At 34.4% G+C, this 26,321-nt stretch overlaps 6 protein-coding genes across 13 annotated transcripts; 2 read left to right on the forward strand and 4 right to left on the reverse strand.

Annotated features, from left to right (window-relative positions):
• LOC123216367 (BAHD acyltransferase At5g47980-like) lies at positions 1-1,832 on the reverse strand. The gene is made up of 3 exons (XM_044636791.1): positions 1,287-1,832; positions 208-1,202; positions 1-118 (listed from the first exon to the last, which is right to left on the reverse strand). The coding sequence occupies exons 1-2, from the start codon at positions 1,830-1,832 to the stop codon at positions 492-494; spliced, it is 1,257 nt and encodes a 418-aa protein (XP_044492726.1). The 3' UTR covers positions 1-118; positions 208-491.
• A 461-nt stretch (positions 1,833-2,293) lies between these two features.
• Positions 2,294-8,681, reverse strand: LOC123216860 (serine/threonine protein phosphatase 2A 57 kDa regulatory subunit B' theta isoform-like). 2 transcript variants are annotated; one of them, XM_044637472.1, is made up of 4 exons: positions 8,445-8,660; positions 8,219-8,307; positions 6,589-7,989; positions 2,294-3,171 (listed from the first exon to the last, which is right to left on the reverse strand). In XM_044637472.1, the coding sequence occupies exons 3-4, from the start codon at positions 7,804-7,806 to the stop codon at positions 2,860-2,862; spliced, it is 1,530 nt and encodes a 509-aa protein (XP_044493407.1). In that variant the 5' UTR covers positions 7,807-7,989; positions 8,219-8,307; positions 8,445-8,660; the 3' UTR covers positions 2,294-2,859. The 2 variants fall into 2 exon arrangements, with proteins under 2 accessions (XP_044493407.1, XP_044493408.1); XM_044637473.1 differs by lacking the exon at positions 2,294-3,171 and adding an exon at positions 4,284-4,343 and having other exon boundaries at positions 6,589-8,307; positions 8,445-8,681.
• Positions 8,682-11,932: 3,251 nt separating this feature from the next.
• Positions 11,933-13,514, forward strand: LOC123216368 (signal recognition particle subunit SRP72-like). Its single transcript, XM_044636792.1, has 3 exons — positions 11,933-11,971; positions 12,078-12,861; positions 13,429-13,514. Exons 1-3 carry the CDS (start codon positions 11,933-11,935, stop codon positions 13,512-13,514), a joined length of 909 nt encoding a protein of 302 aa, XP_044492727.1.
• A 653-nt stretch (positions 13,515-14,167) lies between these two features.
• Positions 14,168-14,626, reverse strand: LOC123215363. The gene has a single exon (XM_044635420.1). The coding sequence runs from the start codon at positions 14,531-14,533 to the stop codon at positions 14,360-14,362; it is 174 nt and encodes a 57-aa protein (XP_044491355.1). The 5' UTR covers positions 14,534-14,626; the 3' UTR covers positions 14,168-14,359.
• Positions 14,627-18,846: 4,220 nt separating this feature from the next.
• Positions 18,847-23,419, forward strand: LOC123216687 (trihelix transcription factor GT-1-like). Of its 5 annotated transcripts, XM_044637198.1 has the most exons (5): positions 18,854-19,603; positions 21,121-21,159; positions 22,267-22,401; positions 22,637-22,861; positions 22,971-23,419. In XM_044637198.1, exons 1-5 carry the CDS (start codon positions 19,078-19,080, stop codon positions 23,171-23,173), a joined length of 1,128 nt encoding a protein of 375 aa, XP_044493133.1. In that variant the 5' UTR covers positions 18,854-19,077; the 3' UTR covers positions 23,174-23,419. The 5 variants fall into 5 exon arrangements, 4 of the variants coding, with proteins under 4 accessions (XP_044493136.1, XP_044493135.1, XP_044493134.1 ...); XM_044637201.1 differs by lacking the exons at positions 22,637-22,861; positions 22,971-23,419 and adding an exon at positions 21,250-21,283 and having other exon boundaries at positions 18,847-19,603; positions 22,267-22,292; XM_044637200.1 differs by lacking the exons at positions 22,637-22,861; positions 22,971-23,419 and adding an exon at positions 21,250-21,276 and having other exon boundaries at positions 18,847-19,603; positions 22,253-22,292.
• Positions 23,420-23,774: 355 nt separating this feature from the next.
• LOC123216689 (mitotic spindle checkpoint protein MAD2) lies at positions 23,775-25,644 on the reverse strand. Of its 3 annotated transcripts, none has more exons than XM_044637204.1 (8): positions 25,362-25,644; positions 25,222-25,237; positions 24,987-25,117; positions 24,741-24,861; positions 24,548-24,651; positions 24,330-24,451; positions 24,154-24,242; positions 23,775-24,048 (listed from the first exon to the last, which is right to left on the reverse strand). In XM_044637204.1, the coding sequence occupies exons 1-7, from the start codon at positions 25,432-25,434 to the stop codon at positions 24,186-24,188; spliced, it is 624 nt and encodes a 207-aa protein (XP_044493139.1). In that variant the 5' UTR covers positions 25,435-25,644; the 3' UTR covers positions 23,775-24,048; positions 24,154-24,185. The 3 variants fall into 3 exon arrangements, 2 of the variants coding, with proteins under 2 accessions (XP_044493139.1, XP_044493138.1); XR_006502271.1 differs by having other exon boundaries at positions 24,134-24,242; positions 25,362-25,642; XM_044637203.1 differs by having other exon boundaries at positions 23,775-24,242; positions 25,362-25,641.
• Positions 25,645-26,321: the final 677 nt, after the last annotated feature.

Below are 26,321 nucleotides of genomic sequence, written 5' to 3' on the forward strand. Positions count from 1 at the left end.
GTTGACCTACCTTGGATATTCAGTGTTTGCATCCACCACCTCTGTGCAACTTTCTCGCTGAAGCAAGGGTTACTGGTATATGACTATCCAGTGCCTGCTTGACCTACAGCCTTAGACCCTAGTTAATGAGACAAGAACCCAAAAAACAAAATTTCAAATTCAGAAAGATGTGGTGACAAATTTAATGCTTATATCCATTTAACTCACTTGGCTTTTTCCGTCAAATTTTCCTCTGAGTCCTTAGTAGCGTCGGCATCTGCTGCCGTTAGTGGAAATACTGGCGAATAAAGGAAATAGTTGAAACAGAACTTGCTGTGTAAATAACAGCAGCAAGAAGAGTACTACTAACATTGGCCATACGAATGAAGATAACAAATGTGGGTTTCCATCATCTTTAGCTTCTATATGTGTTTGATGAAAATGGCGAAAACATTCCTTCATACCTATTGAAAATGATTATAATCTAACTCATGACTTGCTAGAATTGAAATTTACAGGGAAGATGTTAATGGGGGTGTCACTGGATTGATCTTCAAGGGACTTGGATTCAAACAAGCATAAGCGAGAAGCTCCTTGTCACGTTCAAATAAAGCAACATCCTTTTCACAAAGACTCACCAAAGCCTCAATTGATCCATCTCCTTTTCTAGAGTCCGTCAACTTGATAAGATTCTTCAGAGTCGCGCCCGGATAAGCCATCCACGCCAGTTTTCCCCATCCGAAATCAATTTCATAATATAGGAAAGTACACAGACTTGATAACTTGTAGAATTCTATGTCACGGCTTTTAAACATACTCATTGCCTCTTTGAATGCCTCAGAAACCACTTTCAATGGGTCTTCTTGAAGTTTCTTTACGCACTTTTTTCTGAAATCCTGTTTTCCTCTTCTTATCTCACGAACCAGTCCTTGTAATTCTATCTCACTCTCGTCTTTGTGAGCTAAAACGTGGGCTCCGAGGTTCCCAATAGTGTTTTCCGGCAACGGTGGTACAATTTTTCTACGTAAATTCAGAGTTTGGGAAAGAAGAGACAGCCTCAAAATGCCTGAGTTTGACCTTGCGGCTTTCAAAGCACATTTCCGAATGAGCCCAGCCACAACTTCGGTTCGTGTTGGATTTTGCACGATTGGACTGGCGGCTATGGCCTTCAGAGCATCAATTTTTGGCAAATCGATAACTAATCTCTGTAAAACACACTTCTCCTACGTAAAGTTGAGAGCTAGAGATGTCACGGTAGATAAATTCCTCGGTGGGAACAAGGACGACGCATTGAATAATGGAACCACCGTATTGCCTACGCCTAGAGCTGCATCGCACCAGCCCTTCATGAACGTGCCGTACGTTGCTCCGTCGCTTATCTTGTGGGAAAGGCCGACCCCAACGGCAACACCACCGCATCTAAAAAAGTTTAATTGAACAAGTAGTAGGGGACCTGAGCTTGATTCAGTCGAATCTATCTCAAATGGTAAGAGCCGATTGAGTACTTCTAAGTCCGGATGTTCAAGAAATTCCGACAGACGACAGTTGGCTCGTGCTTCAAAATAACCAACTCCGTTGTCGTTGCAGCCAATCATGAAATTGTCTTTCAGTCTTCCAGCTAATGGGAAAAAGCGATTTAGGGTACCGGATAGCGACTTCTTTAGGTGGTGGGATCGCTCAGCATTGTAGACATGGTGATCGGTATTTGTGTCACCATTTGAGCAGAAGAAAATCAGGAGGCCATAAACTGCAGGAGTGAACTGATCAAAAAGGGTAAGCTTGCAACTTCTAAGATTATCTGGGGTTGGAGAGGACGGTTTGATGGTTTCTTTGGCAATGACGTCAACTTTCATTTTTGCTGAATAAGTTTATCACAATCTCTTGAATTTTCGTTCGTTGGTGTTGTGTCATAATTAAATCAAGGATTAAATAGCCCTGGGAATCGATTCAACATAAGCCTCTTCAGGCTGCGCATAATTCAAGCAGGAAAGAATTTAACAGAAAAATCTAAAAAAAAAAGTTCTGAATAGTAGGCAGCTGGTAGAGTTTGTGCTATTCAACACCACGACAAGAAATTCATGTTCTAGCACTTGGACTTCAGACATTCTCCAGAGAATGTGAACAATTAAACATGGCAGGGCGGCCCAGGCCCCCCTGTTTTGGCACGGCTGTAAAATTGCGAACTGTGAAAAATTGTGAACCGTGCTAAACTGCAGCTATGCGGGCTGTGCCCGGGACAATGAACATTGTTTTCTGGAAAGAAAATGGTAACCTTACTAATTTTTTTAACATTATCAGGAGAGACTAACAGGAATAAAGAACAATCATGGCATCCCCACTGAAGTCCAATCACTTCCACTACAATTTGTACAATTAAGAAAACGCACAAGCCGAAGGTTTCGTTGTAGAACAAATGGACAAATATATATATACAACATAGGAAATGAGATTGAGCAGTTCAGAAAGTATATGAGAACCGATCAAAATCAAAGCGAAGTGCCTAACTCACCCGTCATTGTGGTTAAATCCTTCATGTAACTCCCCAAAAATCAACTATAACGACACCAAAAGTACTCCCATATCCCCTTATGGGAATCTGAGCTATGGTAATAGTTCCAGTTTTGGGAGTAAGCAGTAGAAGGTATCCATGCTAATGGACTGCACTGCTGCATTGAGAAATAATGACCATCAAGAGTATTGACAGTTCAAAGGACAAGCAGCAAAGAGTACGGACATCAATCCACAAGCATTCGATCTCTTAAAGCACACCAACCATCTTGTAGTTACCACACCAGTCCGTAAAAATTGCAACCTTTTAACTGAACAAAATATCTTCTTATCACTAGCTTGAAGATGTTAGGGTAGGTATCATACAGGGATTCACTGGCTGCAGCGTTTTTTTGTGGCAATCTCTTCCAAGTGTTTCCATACAGCATCATGTTTTGTTTTGATCTCCCCCACTTTCAGTTCATCCTCCTGAAACTTGTGTATGCACTCCTCAAATAGCTCAGGATCAATATCTGAGAACATCTTGCGGACATTAAGTGTCAAGCTCTGGACCACCCGATTCCAGTGATTACAACCATTTTTCTCCAAGGCAGAGAAGATAATGGGCAGAATGACTTTCCGGTTTTGTCTGATTAAGCTCTCAATGTGATCATTGCTCCACAAGTATAAAGCCCGTTCTGCCACCTGTTAAAATAAGCATAAAGTAGTGGAATCAAATTCAGGAGAGCAATTGCATATATGGTCAACATTTCATCGGAGGTAAAGCTAAGATCCTTGTATGAACATGACACAACAGCATGGAGATCCAATCTATTTGATCTGGGAAAGCTGAATTTAATAAGAAATTCCTGCAAATATTGCTGAAATTGCTGCATAAGGACAGTGAAAAGCTTTTACTTTGACTGACTCCAACAAAATTATTGAAGATCTTGTTTTAGAACAAAAACGGTCGGCAATGATAACAAATTCAAGATTATGAGACTAATTAGAAAAGTTTATTTTAAAAAATTAGAACCAACATTAAAACTCAGTCCACTATATGCAAGAAAAAATGCTTCAATGAACCCCATTACTGACTTGCTACCAAACGTTACTCGGCAAAATTTATAATTTTTTAATGGTGGGGTGATAACAATAAAACTATGTGTACCCACTTTGATACACAAATATATACACATTTATATGTGTCATTATGTGATTGAATGATTTTGAATTGAGAATAAAACAATAACCAATCATATGATGACACATATGAGTGTGTATATATTTATGTACCTAAAGTGGATACACATAGTATTGCTCGGGGTGATAAATAGCCACAAGAATACTCATTTCTCGAAATTCACATTATTGAAATTTTATAATTGACTTTTCTTGTCAACTCTCAAAAGGTTTTAGGTTTTCACTTTATATACCATTAATCTACTAATTTTCCATTGGAAATACAAGGATATCTAAGTAGAAACTTAAATTTCCAGATTTCAGTAGTGGACGAATTAGAAAATGGTTATGAAAGCACTTTAACATAGTCCTTTTAAAGTTCCCATACACTTGAAGAATAGTCACCAGAAACAAGAAAGTAACAAAAGATTATCAATAATGATAACAATTTCAATATATATAAAAAATAGGAAATTAAAATTTTTATCCTTATTTTAATTCGTGTATACATAAATGTCACTCATTCTAAAATTTAAACAAATATACCACAACAGTAATCAACTTCTCCAAAATACCCCTCTTTAATCTTTCATACAGAGATTTTCTTTCTTTTTCTCTGCAACTTTTTCTCTCTTCTTCCTCATTTTCAAGTGATAAAGGAATCATGTAGAGAGATTCTCTTTCTTCTTCCTCATCTTCAAAAACAAAAGAAGGAAGGAAAAAATTGAATTTTTTAGATTAAGAGTTCTTCAAAGTAAGGATATAAAAAAAAAAACAACACATAAAAACTCAACCACATCCACTTTATACCCTGGAAGAAATGATGATCGAAGAAGATCATTTAGTAGGATTTAACTGAAAAAGAAAATAAAAAATTGGCATATAAGGATTTAACTAAAAAAAAAAAAAGATTGACATTTAACTTAAAAAAAAAAAGGGTTGACGTAAAAGTTAACTGGGTTATAAGGATTGGCTTTAGCGTTAACGCCAAGGGTTGACGTGTAATTTAATATATTATAATATATTATATAATATAATAATATATTATACAATATTATATTATATTATAATATTATATATTATATAATATTATATTATATTTTATAATTATATTATAGTATAATTATAATTAAATGGTGGACGTCAACCATTTTTTTATTATTATTATTAATTTTTTGGATATAAAATATATTATATTATATTTTTATCAGTTTTAGAATTCTCACAAATAACCATAAAATATATTATAGGAAAATAGGTTAACGCTTTATCGTCACCCCTTCTGCAATAAAAAACAAAAAGGGTTGAAAAAAGGGGAAAGGGGTTGGCGTCAACGTCAACCATTTTTTAATTTTATTAAGGTCAACCCTTAATAAAATTAAAAAATGGTTGACGTTCCCTTAATAAAATTAAAAAATGATTGACGTTCCCTTAATAAAATTAAAAAATGGTTGACGTTGACGCCAACCCTTTTCCCCTTTTTTCAACTCTTTTTGTTTTTTATTGCAGAAAGGTTGACGATAAAGCGTCAACCCCTTTTCCCATAATATATTTTATGGTTATTTGTGAGAATTTTAAAACTGGTAAAAATATAATATAATATATTTTATGTCAAAAAAATTCATAATAATACTAAAAAAATGGTTGGCGTCCACTATTTAATTATAATTATACTATAATATAATTATAATTATATAATAATATTATTATATATTATATTATTATATAATATATAATATATAATATATAATATATTATAACATTATTGGCGTTAACGTCAACGCCAACCCTTATTACCCAGTTAACTTTTACGCCAACCCTTTTTTACTTTTTTTTTTTCAATTAAATGCCAATTTTTTATCTTTTTCAGTTAAATCTTACTAAATGATCTTCTTCGATCATCATTTCTTTCAGAGTATAAAGTGGATGTGATTGAGTTTTTGTAGGTTACTCTTTTTTTTTATATCCTTATTTTGAAGAATTTTTAATCTGAAAAATTCAATTTTTTTCTTCCTTATTTTGTTTTTGAAAATGAGAAAGAAGAAAGAGGATCTCTCTACATGATTCCTTTATCACCTGAAAGATGAGGAAGAAGAGAGAAAAAGTTGGAGAGAAAAAGAGAGAGAATCTTTGTATGGAAGATTAAAGAAGAGTATTTTGGAGAAGTTGATTACTGTTGTGGTATATTTGTTTAAGCTTTAGAATGAGTGACATTTATGTATACACAGATTAAAATAAGGGTAAAAATTTCAATTTCCCTATAAAATATGGTGTCTCTATCAACCTAATATAGAAACAGATATAAAGCACAATTGACCAAATTAAAAATCTAGAGCAAAGAGAATAGAAAATCATACTTAAGTTAGACCGGAAAGGTTTTATTTAAGTCCTTCTCGCTTAAAAACAAATTAATTACCATTTACTACCACAATAGAGCATGTTTCATTTTTTAGAACAAAAAACTACAATGACCACAATGGATAGTAATCACCATGGTTATCACTTATCAGTCTCTTATGATACACAATACATATCACACAATATAATACATGTGAGAAACGATACGTATATCAAAGTATATTGCATTAACAAAATACAATAGATATATTGCACGATATAATAAATATTATCGATACAGATTAATAAGTAGGGGAGTATATAAGAAATTTAAAATTTTTAGGGTTGTTTGTGATATTTCCAAAATGATGATATGACAATTAGAATTTTTATTATTTCATTATATTATTTATAAAAAGGTGTATCATACGATACTATACATAATACATAATAAGATATGCGATTCGACTATTATGGTAATCACAAATCTAGCAAGTTTAAACAACACAAATGTTTGAAAGTAAGTAAAGGGAGGAAGTAGCATTTAAGGCAACAGAACAAAAATGTAAAGAACTTGAAGATTGAAGTTTGATGACCTATTACCTGGAAATGTGAACTGCTCAAGCACAGAGCAATTTGACGAAATAGGGGTACCATACATCTCTGAAACTCTGCTGGTTGAGTTGCTTCTAGAACTTCCTCCAGCTCATTAAGGAACATAACCTCCTTTGAACTATTAGTGATTGGCCAATACTTTAACAAACCTCTTATAACAGTGTCTGCAAGTTTGCATTCTTTCTCCAGAAACTGTGTAATGCAGTATGACAATGGCTGATGGTACATTGGAAGGCATTTAGGTTTATGAAGGGGAATTAGTGCCCGTACCAAGAACAATTTGTGTTCTTCTTTCAGCGGCAAAGCGAACCCATTGATTATACTGCCCAAAACCTCTAAAAGCTCAGCAATCCCATTATGCTTCCCAGTTTCAAAAATAAAACAAAAGAAGAAGTTATTGATGGCTTTACGAATAAATGGGCGATGCACCATAAATTTTCCATAGATGCGATGAAGAATGGTTTTCAGATACTCCCTCTCCCTGGGATCATCAGAATCAAAGAGGTCTAATAACTTGAGAACAAATGAGTGATTGATATACCTTTTAGCCAATTTTGCATCTGTTTCTGGTGATGCAACAAATCTCAGAAGAAACTCATACACGATTTGCAAATGAGGCCATGCAGGGTCCATCAGAGGTTCTTCCTCCTCCAGGTCAAAGGTTTCTATAATCTTGTTATCTCTGGGTTGTGGTGCAAGGGACCTAAATAAATTAACTGATACCATCTTTATAACTTCTTGCATGACAGTCTCTGTGAATTTCCCATTTGCAGAAGTAATATAATCCACAAGCTCAAGCAACGTCTGCCGCTTGATGTCCTTTTCTTTCAAGTTCTTGGTTGGATCAGCAAAGTCAAACACAACACAGCACAAGTTCAGTTTTCTAATAAGCAAGTTTTGCTTCTCAAAGCTCTGAACACCCCTGAATCCTGGTAGTGCTTCATATGGAGTAATTACTCCATTGCCATTCAGTTTTGGATGTCCAACTTGGGGAAATTTAGTTTCTTGAATGCACCCAAAATTGACAGCAGAATTGGTATCCGAAATAGTCATATGGTCCAAATTTATTGGCCTATCACTCACAAGATCACTGCTTCTAGAACTGGCAGAATTGTTTACAGAAGTGGCAGAAGGACCCCCAAATTCACGACTCTCAGATGACTTGGCCGGCTTCCGTGGATGCCTACCAAGTATCTGCTTAATCATAGCCCAAAGTTTATAAACCCTTAAAAAAAGTCTTCGATTAAACCCAGGCGTGACCAGAGGCTACATCAAAGCAGAAGCTAGCCCATGAGATAGATAAGAAACTCCACATCACAAATACCACAAGCCCAGATGCATAAAATCAATTTCAAGCCCGAGAAATTAGCAAACCCAATTATGTGAAACCTATCATCAGAACAAAAACCACAGTAGCACACATCAAAGCATCAACGTGGTAACTCCTGTTACGAAACGTAATTATCTAATAAATTGCAGAAGTTTCTTCACTTGTGCAGAGTTGAAGAGCAAGAAATAACATCGTTTGACTTAGTTTCAAGTACCCAGAAGCCCAAATCAAACGATAAGAATGTAAGAACTTTATATACAATAAATACACAGTAGAATCTCCTATTACCTATGCTTTCCCGTTCATCTCTTGCGATTCTTCTTCCTGCTTTCCCTACAACTAGCACCTAATTCAGCTGGGTCAAGCGATAACACGATCTGGGTTCCATCGAAACAGTATTTTTCACAATAATATCACCAGAAAATACGTAAAAATAATTAAAAAGTATAATAGAAATAGAAAATGAAGCAATACCCAGACACGTAACTAGGGACTAGGATGATAAAATACTTACAAATACACTGAAAAGCTTGAGAAGGTTGTAGCAGCCAGTAGGAAGACTTTAGATTTTATTTATATAATTTGAAATATTTACTTTAAAAGATAGGAATAACAAAATAAAACGGAGGAAAAGAGGCAGTGGAAAGACGGAAGATTCACTGCCCGTGAAAAGAACATCTTGTATCTAAGAAGAGCAAAACACCCCCACCCGTTACTCCATTCAGTTTAAGAATATTTAATAACCACAGCCCGGCTTAAAATATATTTTGATTACGTTTATAAGACGACATTATTTGCTTTATCTAACGTTATCAAAAACATTATCTGTACCAAATTTACTTAATCCGATTGTCATCAACACTGTTCAGCTCCTGCAATGGCATCATGGGACCAATCACCAGTGTTTTTTCACTTATGTACTAATTTGAACTCTTTCAAGGCTTCTATAGATATATGTTTGATTTAAAGTTACTGTTATCAGGTCCCAAGTCAAAGATATTAACAGCCTCCTCGCCCCATGTTTTCAAATCCTTTTAAGTAGGAGAATTTTCAAGATGACAAGCTTTGCAAGATGAGATGGAATCCCCTTTTTTTTATTTTTTTTGTAAAGACCAACACCAACGCCATCAAAATTCAAATCTACAGCGAAAAAGTGTATAATCCTTGCTCCCCTTGGTTTTTCAAACTCTCGATTCTCTCCCATTTTGAATGCTTAAAAACTATATATATCCATCCAAAATAGTCTTAATTAACAAAAAATGAAACTATATAGAATTTATTTTATTGGATATCTAAGAAAACAAACGTCACGTGTAAGTCACTTAAAACAATGAATAGACTTGATAAAATAGGTGATTAACATAGAAGAATTTGAGAATACTTATAAAAATAGATATGAATTACTAGTTTTAATATTTATATTCCATCAAAGGAGCTTAGTTCGAATAATTTTGAGACAAATTTAAATTCAAATTCCTTTAAACTGAATGAGTTTGAATTGATTCGAATTTAAATTAAATTAAATTTAATTCTAATTTTAAAATTTTAGAGATTTTTTGATACTATCGTATAACTTTAATATAATGATTATATATGTATAATTTTTTAAGTTTTTAAGTGTAATTAATTTAACTAATTACCTTAATTAAATAATCTTAAGTTACGAGAAAGCTTAATTTTCATTAACAACATTGCAAATTGGGTAAGTGTTTATTGTATAAGCATTCAAAGGTGGAAAAAGATGTCAACAAACTTAGGGTACAAAAATGTTATTCATTCTTTCCGGACCTCTTTACATCAAACAGGACACCGATTTCCAGGCAGTAGGAATAAGAATACTTCCCCTTCGGCTACAGCTTCAGCTGGGCCATAGCTCTCTGTATTTTTCATTATTTTCAAACAAGAATCATCAAAAGTCACAACCTGAGGCTCTTTGAGAATGAGCCTGTCTCGACTTGGCGCTTAAACAGGTGAAGCTTATCCTATCCTAGCCATATTGGGTGGGTAAAATTTATCCTTTTGTCTCTGGCCTGTAACGTCAGCTTAATAAGCATCTAGCAAAATTCATCCTTTTGTCTTGAGCTTCTTCAACCGCAATTTCATTTCACTATAATAGAAGCTATACAGAGAACTCTGTTTAAGATTTGACAGACTTCCCCTCCCATGTGTGAACATTTGAATGGGGAACAGGGAAGGCAGTATTAATTCTAGAGAAATTTATTCTCACGGTTTTATTATTCTATACAAATTCTTTAGTACAAACAGAGGAATAAAGAGACCTGAAGAGATACTTTAAGTGGCAGGGAGGAGTTTCATTTCATGCATAAAATGGTATAAATTTAAATCTTCTCTTAAAATAATGATTGTGGGATCGATCATGTTTTACTGATTATATATCAGAATCTATCTATTATATATTTGATCTTAACAGGTATGTCATGAAATTAACAATGCATGAATATGCCACATGAATAAAAAATTATGAATTATTGGAACCATCAACAAAGATCTTTCCCTCCCTAACCTGATGAGGGGGAAGGATATGCTTTTCCAGGAACAAGCATGGTCTCATTACATGCACCTTTTCTTCAGCAAGTTCTTCTAAACGTTTCCATGTGGCTTCCTGTTTTGCTTCAATCTCAGCTTCCTTTAATTTGTCCTTCCGAAACTTGAGAAAGATCTCCTTGAATGGTTCTGGATCAATATCATAAAAGATCTTGTGGACATTCAAAGTCAAACTGTGGACAGCCTGATTCCAATCCAGGGCAGAGAAGATAATGGGCAGTAGAACCTTACGATTTTGTATAATCAAGTTCTCAATGTGATCGTTGTTCCACAAGAACAAAGCTCCCTCTGCAACCAGAAAAAACAAGCATCAATTGCATAAGGTGAGTTTCAGAGAACAAGGACAGCAACAGCTCTAAGCCATCAGCTTATCACAGCCATATCAACATAAAAATCAATACGCCTAAACTATATATCAAAAGGGATTATTATTATTCAAGCAGAAATAAGTTTCTTGATATGATACTTAATCTTTTGCATTGTTAAAGTGTGGAAAACAATCCACACTTTTGGGGTCATTGCAAAGTAAAATTTCAAACTAATGGGCAGTAGGATTTCGATATTGATTTTAAAAAGAAATCCAAGCTTGAGTACAAAATCCAAATAAAATTTGAAGGATATTTCAGAACAGAGATGTGTTTGGTACCTATATAATGAATATGTTAAACAGAATAGAACATTTAAATGCAAAGCAGAACCGAAATTTAAAAACTCACAACCTGAAAGTGCAAACTGTTCAAACACCGAGCAATCGGCTGAAACAAGGGCACCATACACCGCTGGGACTGTGGTGGCTGATTTGCTTCTAGAACTTCCTCCAACTTATTCAATAATACGTATATATTAATTCGATAAATTTTATAATATATATAATTTTTTATTTATATTATATTATATTATAAAATACGTATTATATATTAAACCATCATGTTAATTATGAATAATACCACTAAAAGTTCATATAGATATGTTTTGTAAATAGCTCCCCTGGAACATAGATGTAAATAAACCATTTTATTCAATAAATGTCTCTGTAACCATAATTTAATTATATCAAGGTAAATCCATTTTAATTAATCATAATAAGTCACACCATCGAGCCAGCCCGGCACTGACCGATGGGCGAATCGGGCAATTGATAATGCCATCAATGAGTAACTGTGCCTCTCATCTTCATTTGGGCTGTGAGATAACGCTTCACGGGTCACCCGGTTCAGAGCCCAATAAAACTCAGACTACAGATACAGCCTAATTCTGCGAATCCCGAAACTCAACCATCCAAACTCGCCTCTTCTCTGGTCTGTTTGGTAGCCGAGAAAATAATACAGGCAATTCTCACAACCAAGAAAATCTTGATCAATAAAGAAAAACCAAAGCCTGTGCCGTCACAGCCACCACCTGCCATCGAGGATCTATTCACCTCGCTTAACAGACATAATGAGCGATCCGAATTCGAACGGTCGGATTAGATATTGGGTTTCGATATAAAAATTTATGTTATACAAAATCAATTAGTTTGTGTTAAGATCCAATCTACATATTTATAGGATATCTAATACCTTTTCATGCTGAAACTCTGCAGGCTCGAGAACTAGTTGCCACATTGCCAGACCTTTTTCTTGGCAGTGTGATGCCAGTATTGCTTCAAGCTTCTATCCTAGTGAGAGAGAACAAGGCTGCAAGAGCTGAAGAAATATTAGGGCAGCAGGCTGAGAAGTTCCCAGACCAGTCCAAAGTTGTTCTTTTGGCAAGGGCACAGGTTGCTCTTGCTGCCAACCATCCTCATATTGCAGCCGAGTCCCTGTCTAAGATACATGATATCCAGCACATGCCTGGCACTGTGGCCACCCTTGTGGCTCTTAAAGAGCGTGATGCAGCAGCTGTGCTTGATGCTGCAATTAAATGGTGGCTAAATTCCATGACTGAGGACAATCATCTAAGTGTTATAATGCAGGAGGCTGCTTCCTTCAGTCTCAGACATGGCCAAGAGGAGGATGCCTTCCGTCTTTATGAAGGGCTTGTGAAAACCCATAAAAGCATTGAGGCCTTGGTTGGGCTGGTCACTACAGCTGCTCAGGTGGATGTAGACAAGGCAGAAGCTTACGAGAAGGAGCTGAAGCCATTGCCTGGTTTCAAGGGGGTTGATGTGAATAGTTTGGAGAAGATTTCTGGTGCAAAACATGTTGAAGGCACTGCCCATGTTGTCACTGAAGCATATGAAGAAGGAAGGAGGGAGAAACCAAAGAAAAAGAGAAAGAGAAAGCCAAGGTACCTGAAAGGATTTGACCCTGCGAACCCTGGTCCTCCTCCAGACCCAGAAAGGTGGCTCCCCCGGAGAGAGAGGTCAAGTTACAGGCCTAAGCAAAGTAGCACGGAAACTTATAATAAGGTGCGTTTCCATGTTTCGAAAAAGTTTCCGTTTCCGAAACTCTCAGAAACTTGTAAGAAACATTTCAGGTAAATTTAAAATTTTTAAAAAATTTTGAAACACGTTTCTTTTAGAAAAAAAAACTCGTGAAATCTATTAAATACATATCTTTTGTATTTTCAAACTGAAAATGTCTTTAAATCTTATATTGAATTCATCTCCTTTTTACTCTTCGATGTGTTACTCATCTTTTTCCCGACATATCATATAGATTAGTGTGTATTATTATTTTTTTCTTACATATCTACGTGTGTTTACTTAAGAACAATTTACAATAGATTCTATAATTCTATTGTATAGTATTCTTTTTCTTCATTCTTTTTTTATTATTTATTTTTATATTATACAAGTTTATGTATTTTTGTTATAACAAATTTAGTATTTATAAAAAAACTCTTATATTTTTTATATTTATAAGTTTCTCCACGTTTCCGTTTCCTATATTTTTTAAAAAATGCGTTTCCGCGTTTTCACGTTTCTCCGTTTCCGTTTCCGTGCTACATAGGGCCTAAGAGAAAGGATAAGAGAGCTGCTCAAGTAAGAGGCTCGCTGGGTGCTGTTGTTAGAGACAAAAATCAAGCTGATGCCTAGGTACTATTTCCCATAGCTCCGATTCAACATCAAGCCAAGCTAGTAGTTCTAAAGGAGCTTCACAGAATTCTGTTGGACGGCAATATAAGTCAACCAAGTCTTCAAGAAAGAAGTCTAGAAATTAACCGGGAAGGAACCATAATTTTTGTTAACAATTTTGAATATTTTAACAATTTACTGTTCTAAAGGAGCTTCACAGAATTCTGGACAGCAATCCAATCAGACGTTTCCATTTTTAGAAAATAATTTGCGCCATAGAAGTAACTCCATTAGTGACCCAATAATGTTAAATGGTTCTAGGTGGATGTCCGATCTAGAACCATTATGTTGTTTCCTACTATTTAACATAACAAAATAAGCAATCTTATTAGAGTCAAACCATCATTTAGAGTTAAATCAATCAAATCAAATAAATAAAAGTTTAAATTTAATAATTATTCTTATAATTATTATATTAAAAAAGTTAAAAATTTAGTTTTGATATATAATCAATAAGTTTAGTTTCTAAATTTTTTAAACAATATATGTAGCTGCAATGCCAACTTCTACGTATCGATATATTTTAGCCGCCCTTCGCCGAGGAAGTCATGTAAACCAACACTAAAAGGGATTAAGAATTGTGAACGAGACTGAGAGAAAACAGAAGGCATTGATGATGGTAAGAACAATCTTGTAACATTCCACAAAATCTGAAGCATAAACGAACATTCCCTTGCTTACATCATTTGTATTCTCCAATGGCAAGAAAACATCTTATAAAATACAATCATAAGGCAAATAAAGTGTCAAAGAATGATTAAAAACAATTAAGACCTTTGTTTGTGTGAATGAACAGCAAACTTGGATTATTTTTTGGTCTTCTTGCGGAGCTCTTTTATCCATTTGAGGCTTAACAAGCCCTTCACAGACTTGTTCTTAGATCCATCTTTTCCATTATTATTGTTTTTTTCTGAAGCAGAGGCTGGAAGGTCAGAGTTGTCAGTATCCCATTGATCAGCCCAGGATAACCCAGAATCCATCTCTCCTTTGATTCCTTATTTTCCCAGAATTCTCTTGAATAAACAGCTTGAGATGATCAGCTTTTGAGACCTGATGTAAAACTTCAAGCAAATTTGCTTATTTTAACACAAAAGTGGCTATGAATAGTTCCTTTTGTTAGCAACTTTGGATTTTAGTTTTAGTGGTTATTATTAGACAATCTTTTGACTAGATGTATGTTCTACCAGCCAGAAGAATTTTGGTAATGTTTGGTTATTTTAGACAGTTGACCCTGGAAAATTAATGGGCAAAGACAACCCTTTCTTGAGAGAATATTGACTTTGTATGCATTGTTATTAATAAACTAAAGGCCTCTTTCCAAGCCTAGCCGTACATTAACAACTCCAGTACAGGGAGCCAGCAATTTCTTTATAGCCTTATTTTTCATGGAGTGAATTACGTTTTTCCACTAAAGGTTTGATTTTAAAATACTTTTTCATCTTTATTGATATATAAAATATTTTTTAATTTAAAATTAAATATAAATAATATTTTTATATCTAAAATTAAATTATGTTTAACAATAAAAATTATCATTTTATCTTTACTATTTTATTTTTCAAAATTATTATATAACCCTAATTTAGCAAAAATTAAAAATAATTTTTTAAATACACAAATTATATAAAAGTCATCTTATTTTCCTTTCTTTTCACTCTCATCTCTTATTCCTCTCTTTCTATTATGTCTTTATTATATAATTAGATTTTGAAGAATAAACTATAATTTTTTAATATCTTTTTGAAAATTTTTAAAAGGTTTTTGAAAATTCAAAAAAAGTTTGGAATCGTTTGAAAATTTTTGAAATATTAGTATCTCCCAATAATATAAAAAATGGTAATTATACCCCAAAAAATTGAATAAAATGAAAAAATTGTTAAATTATTATGTTTAAAATGTTTAGATCTAATGAAAGTTATTGGTTTTTTTTAATTTTTTAAAATTAATTGATAGTAAAATTAGAATTTTACTCTTATACCATTAGTTTTTTAAAATAAATTTTGATTTTAGGTGAAAAAAATTATTTTTATCAAATTAATATGGAAAAATGTTATTAGGCCAAACTTTGGGTGGGGAAATGTCGGGTACTCTTTTTTATATTAATTGGCCGTTAAAAGGTACAACAATCATGGAAAACTACGTAAATCTTAACGTTTAGGTATTGCTCCGCTGGATATGGTCAATGATACTAAGAACAACAAATATGAGCCAATACTGATCCCCACTCTTAATTGAAAGATTCTGCTAGGAAACTGTAAATTTTCTTCAATAATTTTATAACCATACAGTGGCCAAGTATGAGCTCTACAGCTTCCCTTCTAAAAACCAGGCAGTACTGAAGGTGCTTGTAGTCAGCTTGTCCCTTCTAAGTGCAAACCATTCATCAGAGCACAAGAGTGTATCATTTGGGGTAAGGCTGGCAGCCACCACCAGTGATGAGGGAGTACAGACAATGAGAGGGGAAGTTTTAGATATCAATGGTGCTGTGCAGGTTGAAAAGTTTACTGCATATTCCATGTTCATGCCTCCCTTTGGGGAAAGTGGTATAATCGCTTTATGGTGAATCCAGCTGAATCTAGTTATGCAGGCAATGCTTATTGATGAGAGCATCAAGCAGTTGATGGCGACGTTATTTGGCTGCAAGGTCCTGCAAAAGCTAAACACTATATAAAAGATTAGTTGAAGATTCAAGAATCAAACATTTAAAGGTACGTATGCTTCCTTCTCAATATTTTGTCAACCATAAAAGTATGATCAACTAATAAGGCTGCAATTTAAGAAAACATTTTCTCTAGGGGAAAACACATTGTGTATCAGTCACTGCTCTCAATATATGCTATTTTCTTTTTCAGATGCAAATGAACTTCTTTCATGGGCCCAAATCATACTATCATTCTTCTCCTTGTGGTCAAGTGACCAACATGTTAGGTTAGGCAAATCGTATATAACAATCAAGGATACTTAATGGAACCTTCTGTTAACACAGAAGTGAATATACACATTCTTCCCCACCAAGACATTCCAATTCCTTGTGTGTGAGAAGTTGACCAATCCAAAGAAAGGGGAACTAGATGCTCAAAATATAATCCCATCAACACAAAATTTTCTAACTGCGAATGCTCCTCCCTTTTCATGTAATCGGCAGTTGATAATGTACAGAGCTTTAAAACACTGCATTTTCAGTTGCAGCCTAACGACTAATCCCATTAAAATGATGGACATATATGACTGTAAAAGACAAATCTTTAACATGAAAGCCCAAACCTGCCGTCTACCAGATTTCCAGCAAAACGACTGGAACATAGTAAAATTCCTAGCCGGATGGATAAGATAGTGAAAATAAAACACCAAAAAAAGAAAAAAAAAAACAAAGTCTCAAAAACTCAAATGAAGTGAAATACAATACAGTTAACAGAAAAAAAAAAAATGGACTATATCACTCGGAAGAAGTTTGATAAACTAAATGAAAGAGAGCTGGAGTTGTTGCAAGAAATGACGATGGCAGGAGATGAAAGTGAAAGAGTTGAAAAGGAATTCCTCTTGCTTTTGATTGAATTGAAGAGACTTGCATCATCATCATCTCTTGCTTATGAAGAGTGAAAAGAGTTGAAAAAGGGTATTCTTTTATCAGCCCTTCAGGGTTTGGCTCCAAAGTTCAAAATAATAGAACTCCTGAAAATCTAATATCTGGAATCCTCAGACTCACAGCTACAGGGAGCTGCGAGCCTAAGAGTAACAAGAAGTCGTAGCATTTTACTTGAGGCCAAAGCACTATATCCAATCCAAACTATAGTAAAATCTCAAATTTTAACTCCTAATTTTTTAAAATCTAAACAATTACTTGTAATTAGATTTTTATTAAAATTTTTAATTAAAATTAAAGATGAATTCATCATTTATTAAAAAATTAAAGTTTTATCATGTTTTTCTTTTAATATTTAAAAACTTATTCCCCCCCCGGGGGGTCAATCCAAAGTTTAAAAAATAACAAAAACCTCTTTAAGGTTTATTTTTCTTCTTTTAACATTGATTTCTTTTTCCCCGATGTTTGGCTGTCCTCCCTTCCCCCCTTATCTCTCCTCCGGTCTATCTCTTTTGTCTCTCCGGTTATCTTCAATTGAAGACAAAGATGAAATCAGACAAAAATGAATGATCTTTGTCTTCATCTTCTTTTGAGATGAAGACGATTTCGTCTTTGTCTCCGATCGAAGAGGACCGAAGAGGCAAGAGAGAGAGACCGAAGGAATGATAAGAGGGGAAAGGAGGATAGCTGACAGTCGGAGAAGAAGTAATCGATGTCAAAAAAAGAGAAATAAATTTTAGGGGGATTTTTGTTATTTTTCAACTTTTAGGTTGAAGGAAAAATATAAGTTTTTAAATATGGAGGGAGAAAAATATAATAAAACTTTAATTTTTTAGTAAATAATGATTTTACTTTTAACTTTAACTGAAATTTGATTATAAATAAACATTTAACTTTTTAAAAATTAGACGGTAAGAGTTTGAAATTTTATTATACCTCGAATAGGATATAGTCTTTTGGCCATTCACTTGAAGGTTGCAGTTTCCGGAATTCTAAATTGAAACGCTGCCGTTTTCCACGTACTTTGACTATAAGAATTAGCCTAAATGTTACACGTGAATTATTTAGTTTATAATAAGATAGAGATAATGAATTGTTCAAATTTTCATAATTGAATTAAATATATAATAATCCAAAAGGAGCCCTACCAAAGGCACAATAAGATCATTGATAAGTAGGACGATTTATGATAATTAAGAATCTAAAATTGACATTCAATAAAGTATTCCCACCCAAGGCCAAAATATTTATTTTGGCCAAAAGTATTTTAAAAATTTAAATATTTATTTATAAATAATTAAAATTAATAAAATTTATCAATTTTAAAAATAAAATTATCATTTAAATAGTAATATTAATAAAAAAATTTATTTTATTTCTTTTTTAAATTTTAAAGATTAATAATTTTTTAATATTAAATTTTTAAAAAATATATTTATATTTTTAAAATTTTAATTTTTCTATAAATTCTTTTTTTCTAACCATTATTATCCTCTAATATATATATATTTTTTCAAATTTATCTTTGATAAAAAAAGTTTTTATCTAGATAAAGATAAATTATCTTTATTCAAATGAATCGATAAAATCTTTGTCCGGTCTTCACCGATTCTTATTAAGAAACCAAAATTGACATTCAATTAAGTATTCTTTATATTTTTTAAGATTTTAACGAATATAAATATCTATAAAAATACACAGAATTTGTATTGCATTGAAGAAAGTAGATAAGTAGAAGGGAGAAGTCCACTTCAACTCAGTTGAGTGATGGCATCGGAATTCTCCTTTCCTCGCTAATCATTCGATAAGCTTTTACTTGACGCTTTCTCTTCCTCTTTCTCTTTCTTCTCCCATTCGCACCTTCTCTGAAATTTTTATCAAAACTAGACAATTTCTAATTAATCGTTTTTTTAATCTCTTTCAACTCCTAACTCCGTCATCATGTACTTGTCCGAAAAGCCTCGCCCCATTGATTTTTACAAAGATGAATCCGCAGGCGCCACCGCCCGTGACATGATCATCGAGGTCACTTCCAATGGCGACTTGCCTCCTCAGCAAATGATCCTTGGTGATAGTAGCGGCGGCGAGGACCATGAGGTAAAAGCTCCCAAGAAACGAGCCGAGACGTGGGTTCAAGACGAAACCCGGATCCTTATTGCGTTTAGGAGAGAAATGGATGGTCTTTTTAACACATCCAAGTCTAATAAGCACTTGTGGGAACAAATTTCTGCAAAGATGAGAGAGAAGGGTTTTGATAGGTCCCCAACCATGTGTACCGACAAGTGGAGGAATCTTTTGAAGGAGTTTAAGAAAGCTAAGCATCAAGAACGAGGAAGTGGCTCCGCCAAGATGTCTTATTATAAGGAGATTGATGAGATTTTGAAGGAGAGAAGCAAGAGTGCACAGTACAAGACCTCTAATGTTTCTGCTAATAAGGTTGAAACTTATATGCAGTTCTCTGATAAAGGTATAAAGAATACTGGTTTTTGTTTCTTGCTTTTGTTTCTTAAGGGCTTTTGGTGATGGGTTTTGGGGAGTCGAGGATGGTTGTCGAACTAATTTCAAAAGTTTTGGCTTTTAGGTGCGTTTGCTTTGGTACTGCTTGATTGTATTGTTAAACTTGTAATATATTATTGAGTGCGTATAGAACTTTTAGACTCTGAACTTTGTTAATTGTGGATGAAAATTGGATCTGCTAAAACATATTCTTTTAGGAAGTTCGGAATGGGTGCTTTTGTATTTTGCTATGTTGACTTTATGCTTGTCGAAAATGGGTTTGAGTGACTGCACTGAATTAGATGTCTTCTGAAGGTTTGCTTGAGTGCTTCTTAAGAATATTTGTCTTTCTTAATTAGTGAAGTCCATGGTCTTACAACGGCAATTTTCCAATTTTTTGGGTGGGATGTATATACTGTGCAAAGCTGTAGAAACAACTTTGTGTTACAAGGGTGATGGTGAATGGGCTTGGCAGAGTTCAAGGGTGGGGATGGGGAAGTGAAAACAGTTCCACCCACCCTTCACGCCTTTTTTCTTTCTCTACTGACTATGATATCTGTTCATTTATGATATAAAGGACTATGAACTAACATGAACAACACAAGCTAATATTTTTTTACCCTATCAGAGGTATATGTGTAGGTGGCCTATTATCTTTGTGATCATGGATTTTATCCTTGATATAAAGCTGATTTTCAGATTACCTATGTACACTCTTCTTTGTCCTCCTGTGTAATGGAAGACATAGCGTTTTTCTCATTCTTTGAGCAGCCTTGACCTGGCAACTATGTCTACAAACTTTGGATTGGTCAAAACTTACTGTTTATTTGACCACTGAGGCTACATTTGTAGTAGGACAACCCCAATAAGTTGACTGTTTTTTCTGCTTTTACACTGCCCTTGCTTTTCTACAAATAGTTGGATATAAACTGGATGAAGTTTAGAAAATGATTTAAGCGGTTAATTCATGCACCGTAATCTGCTAAGGAGCTGTTGGGGGCTGGAGTCCCAAGGGAAACTTGGTCAGTGAGTTAGTTGCACAAGATATTAATTTTAGCATGCTTCTTTTGACTTGTTTGTATATGCTCTGCAATGTCTCCAAAACAAGATGCCAAGTTTAGAATTCTGTAAATTTAAGCATAAAGATCTTAAATCATAGCCTTGCCAATACTTTTTAGCTTATTATGCTGTCTATAATAGCTTTCGTTTTGAATGATCAAAATCTTATATCATCTGATGTATATTTTTTGAGTGCTCATTATTGTGAGATGCTTATGATTTCCAAAGCTGGGTTGCGAGTAGATTACCAATCCTGCCTGTTGAAGAAACTATAACTAGTGTCAACTTTATGATATTACTCTGTTTGGGTTGTGTACTGAAGTTTCTGTAGATGAGTTTATTTGTGTATCTTTTTATATGCTGGCAATAATAGTAAAATCTTTTTTCATATATTATGCAATGATTCACAAATATTGTGGATTTATGCAGGTTTTGATGATGCTAGTATATCATTTGGTCCTGTGGAAGGTATGGTATTCTAATTTGAGTTATTGGCATTCCAAGTTTATAATTTGGATTAACAAATTAACTTATTAAAATCAGCATTTTTTAATGCAGCTGTGTTTTTGTGTGCCTGACTACCTTGTAAGCGGTAGCCTAACTTCCACAAAGTGTCTCTTTCTGTTTGCTGTCTGATCTCTGAATTCTCAATAATTACATTCCATTTATTAAGGAATTACTGTTTTAGCTAAGTTGCCTATGTTGAGGAGCTCAACTAAGTTGACACTTAAAATATTATGAAGTTAACTACCCTGGAAATTAAAATCTTCTTAAGAAATTTATTATTTCTCCGTCTTGTGCTGTTACTTCAAATTACACTTTTCTTTTTGTGCTTACAGCATCTTCACCCTTGCTGTGCTACACAGATGCTATTTTACACTAAATGTTGGTTGAAGTCTGTGAGGGAGTTTCCCTGCTTGTTTTAGCTGCTCCATTCATTTTAACCAATCAATTTTCATGAATGAAAGATAACTAAAATTCTTCCTTATGTTAAACTGTGGGAGAAGTAGAGAAATCTAGGAGAAGCTGATAAGAATAACTAATCTTTTTTTAAAGGATAAAATGAAATTTAAGGGATTCCTCTGGGGTTAAGAAGTATATATTCTTGTGGGAAGAAGATAACAATGAGATTTTTGGTTAGTTGATATAATAAATACATTCGTATGGAGGCTTGGGCATCTTCTTGCTAGAGCTGCCTTTTGGCAGCTTGAACTCAAAATTGAGTAATATACGACATCAATACATGACTTTTCTGGAACTTGATCTTTTCATCTTTTCTTTGTTTTTAATATGTCGGGTGGGCTAAGCCAACCAAACACCAAGCTCCTTGAAACACAATTAATTCATTCTAAGTGCAGGCAAGAGTATAGTAGGTTGAAAAAAATAAAGCATCTCGTTTAGGAAGATCCTCAAGTATTTGTCAGCTAGTGTCCCCTTGGCTCACATGTTGTTCACTAGGTTCTTGGATTGCTATGAGTTTCATTTGTATATTGCTTATTTATCTTGTGTGGTTTTTCAATTGATTTATCGTAAATGAGATATGCTTTCAATCCTGTTTAAGTTTTTGGTGTGCAGCTAGTGGCAGGCCAACACTCAATCTTGAAAGACGTCTAGATCATGAGGGACATCCTCTTGCTATTACCACAGCTGACGCTGTTGCTGCCACTGGAGTACCTCCTTGGAACTGGAGGGACACCCCACCCGGAAATGGTACATTTGTAAATTGAAAGTTCATTTGAACTTATTTTGCCTAAAGGTGCAGAATTTTCTCAAAGCATGACTTATGCTTTGCACGAACTTTGTAGCTTAGAGCACTCTTAATACTTTGCCTGAATGAATCTAATTTAATTCCTGCTGTATTAATCCAGAGCTTTCGCTCTCAATCCTTCTTTTTGAGATGAGAATTCAATGCTTGTGCTGATATTCTGTAATCCTTTTTTGGCAGGTGGGGATGCTCAGTCGTATGTTGGGAGGGTTATATCAGTAAAATGGGGGGATTACACGAGAAGGATTGGTATTGATGGTACTGCTGATGCCATCAAGGAGGCAGTCAAGTCTGCTTTTGGGATAAGAACTAAACGTGCATTTTGGTTGGAGGATGAAGATCAGATAGTTCGGAGTATTGACAGGGACATGCCACTGGGGAATTACACTCTTCACCTTGATGAAGGTAGAGCTATGTCTTCTATAATTTACAATGTGATAATGTATCAAGCAATAGATTAGAAATGCAGAAAATGGAAGTTTTGCCTATCCTGCTGATGTTATCTGATGTTCAGGATTGTCAATTAAAGTATGCCTCTATGATGAGTCAGATCACATGCCTGTTCATACTGAGGATAAAACTTTTTACACCGAAGAGGATTTCCGTGTTTTTCTAGCTCGTCGTTGCTTGACATGTCTTAGGGAGTTCGATGGGTACAGAAATATTGATAACATGGATGATCTTCGACCTGGTGCAATATACAGAGGTGCAACTTAAAAGCAGGCAACTTCATCTTGACATACAAAGCCTGTGTAATTTTCATATGTGCTCACAGTGCTCTTATGTATAGTGAAACATGTACGTTAAGAGAGCCCATCTGGAACTAAAATGGCTCAATTGTATATATAGCGTTCTATTATGCTTTTGGGTAGGACATGGACCAAGCCTCTGGCAGAATGTCGTTCTTCCAATGTCTGTAAATACTTATTTTCAGCGGAAGCAAAAAGTATTCCATGTCGCCAATCTCCCTTTATGTTAAAGTCTGTTGATAAACCTGCAATTATTATTTTCAGTGGAAAACCTGATAAACTGTTAGATGAAACCGCATTTAATCACTGTTTTGAAAACCGAACTGGGTGGAGCAGGAGCTGTGGTTAAACTGTCAGAATTGCCTTGACTCGTGGGTTTGACCGATGGTTTATCCCAGTCGAACTTTCATGTCGATGATTGCATTTTCATTTTCATATTAATATAATTTGAATTTTATATTTAACAATTAATTTTATAAAATTGGTTGAGTTGGACCAACCTTTTTTACTGGGTTAACGTTTGCTGCAAATATGAAAACATTGTTGCATCTAAATAAAATAGCACAGCATTTAGAAATTGAGGTTCTATATATCTGGCAATTAACTCAGCATGTGTTGCCAATTATGAAAGTAAAGGCATTTCTGTTCTGCATTGGAGAACATGAAACATGGGAATGCAGTACATAATTGGTTCAAATTAACTTGAAGCAACCAATCCATCTTAGTCTCACGCGAAAAAGCTTCAAATCCAATTCCTCCGATGAAAATTAAAGATGAGAATTCCAACTTGATCTACAAGAAACTCGTGTTTCCTTTTTGTTCTTTAGCTGACAGACACTCAGCCTGCTTAAACCCAAGTACATGATTAGCCATTTTCTTCCATACCAACCTAGGGATTAAAAAATGCGAATGGAAAGATTCACAGTACACTAAAAAACAGAATGTTACTGAAGAAAGAAATGGTCCTTTGGCGGCATCTGTTACTGTTCATCCCATTCATCGTTCTTGTATGATACAAGAGTGTCAACCTTGTGTATCTGTATAACCAAAGAGAGAAATTAATTATAGCCAGGAAAACTTTTTCATTTGAATTCAATCATAATCACACTTTACAGATTTATTACCTTGGTATCAAACGAATGCAATTTCACCATTTGTGGATTTGCAATCAGCTTGGGGTCACTCTCAACCCAAGTAAATGGAACTGCAACATCTTTATCAGTGTATGCTAACACATCAAACACACCTGGTGGAAAAACAAGGCATAAGGAAATTAAGTCAGAAGAGTCCCAAAAGAATTGCTTTGTAAACAAACATATGCTAAATAGGTGAATGATCTAACAGGGTTCATCAAGGCAGGGCAAGTAAGTAATGCTTGAGGCAATCTGTCTCATGATTGCTTGTATCTCTCTCATAATTTCTTTGTCACTCTTTTCCTTTGACACACTGAAGTAGCGCATGGAAAAGATAAAAAATCAGATTAACATTCAGGTAAGAAATCAGCGAGGCCAACAAATGTTAAAATCAACACTTACCCCTTCTCAACAACCTCACCATCTGTCTCAATACTGAAATTCCACCTCTCTAAAACCTCATTGTTGGCCTTGCTCATTATTACTAGAACAACCCTCTGTAACTTTCCAGCTTCCAGCCACTCTATAGAGATATTAAAGATCAAGCACTTCAAGTTAGTCAAATGCAATGTGTTACAAAAAATGACAAGAAAGAAACATCACAGACTGATTTGACTTTCCGAACATTTTTTTAGCAACCAAAAATACCTGAAAGCTGAGACGTAATGTTAGCAATGAAGGATTTAACACCCTCATCTTGAGTAAGCAGCATTGGGAGCCCATATTTCTTCACTTTGACAAAACTTTCTTCTGGATAAACCCCACGATTGTAGAGTATACTAAACACGATTTACCATTAAAAAATATATATCACCTTCTAGACCCAAAATTACAGCATCGCAAACCTAAAAAGAAAACAAGAATCAAGATCCAATCTTTTTACCTGTTTGCCGCATAACCTGAAAATGGTTTAACAAAGACAACAACATCAGCCATAAATTTCTCTCAACCAGAAAAAATGACAAAATAAAGATGTCACACTAAAGAAAGTCACCACAAGGTTCTAAACAATTCAGTGTGTACCGAAAAACTCGCTGACAATGGCTGCCGAACCCCGCAGAGTGATGATGTCTTTAGCAATTGTTCTTGATGCCATTATTTGAACAGAAATATGTGAAGAAATCAGAATGAAAATTAAAGTTTGTTCTATTAAACCCAGCAAGTAAAGAAGGAGGGCAACACTATCAAGATGAAATTTGAAAGGGTAGATTGCATCGGCTGTTAATGGCAGAAGACGGTGAGTTCTAATGAAATATAATTTAGTTGGGGCCTGAGGAGACGAAACGTTAAGAAAGGGAGAGGATTCATTTTTGTCCCTCTAGTCTTGATGTCTCACTTTTAAGGACACTTATTTCAATACTAATATTTTGTGTTTTGGATTTGAGCGAAAATTTTTATAATCGTTAATTGACTGCTGTCTGTCTACAACAATTTTTTTATTAAATGACAAAACTATAAGAAAATAATAAAATTACATTATTCAAGCAAAATTAATACAATTCAAACTCTTTCCCTTAAAGAATTAATATTCCTTACAAGGTTATTTTCGTAATTTTAAAATCAACCTAATGGCTAACTAACGGTTTGTTAAATGAAAGGAATGAATGATAATGTTTGAAACGATATCTTCATAAAGAAAACTACAGGGACTAAATTGAACCCTCGCAAAATGAAGGGCGCGCTAACGGCTAGTTTGTTGGTTTGGTCTTGAAGCCCAACGGTTACATTTTTACATAGGCCTTTTCAACGGAAAGAAAGTGGGCCCTCTAAATTAACAATATATAATATGATCAATACTCTATCTATGTTCACTTATTTTCTTCTGTGAAAATGTAGACCTGACAACAGAAATTTTAAGTCTCTTCACAGATATCTAATAAAATTTGGAAATCTTCTGGACAATCCAAAATTTCTATTATTATTATTTAAGAATGACTAAATATTAGTCATGAGTCTCATGCTGCAAATGTGATGCCATGCCAC

The sequence above is a fragment of the Mangifera indica genome, chromosome 5 (assembly GCF_011075055.1).
Source record: "Mangifera indica cultivar Alphonso chromosome 5, CATAS_Mindica_2.1, whole genome shotgun sequence".
NCBI classification, from domain to species: Eukaryota; Viridiplantae; Streptophyta; class Magnoliopsida; order Sapindales; family Anacardiaceae; genus Mangifera; species Mangifera indica.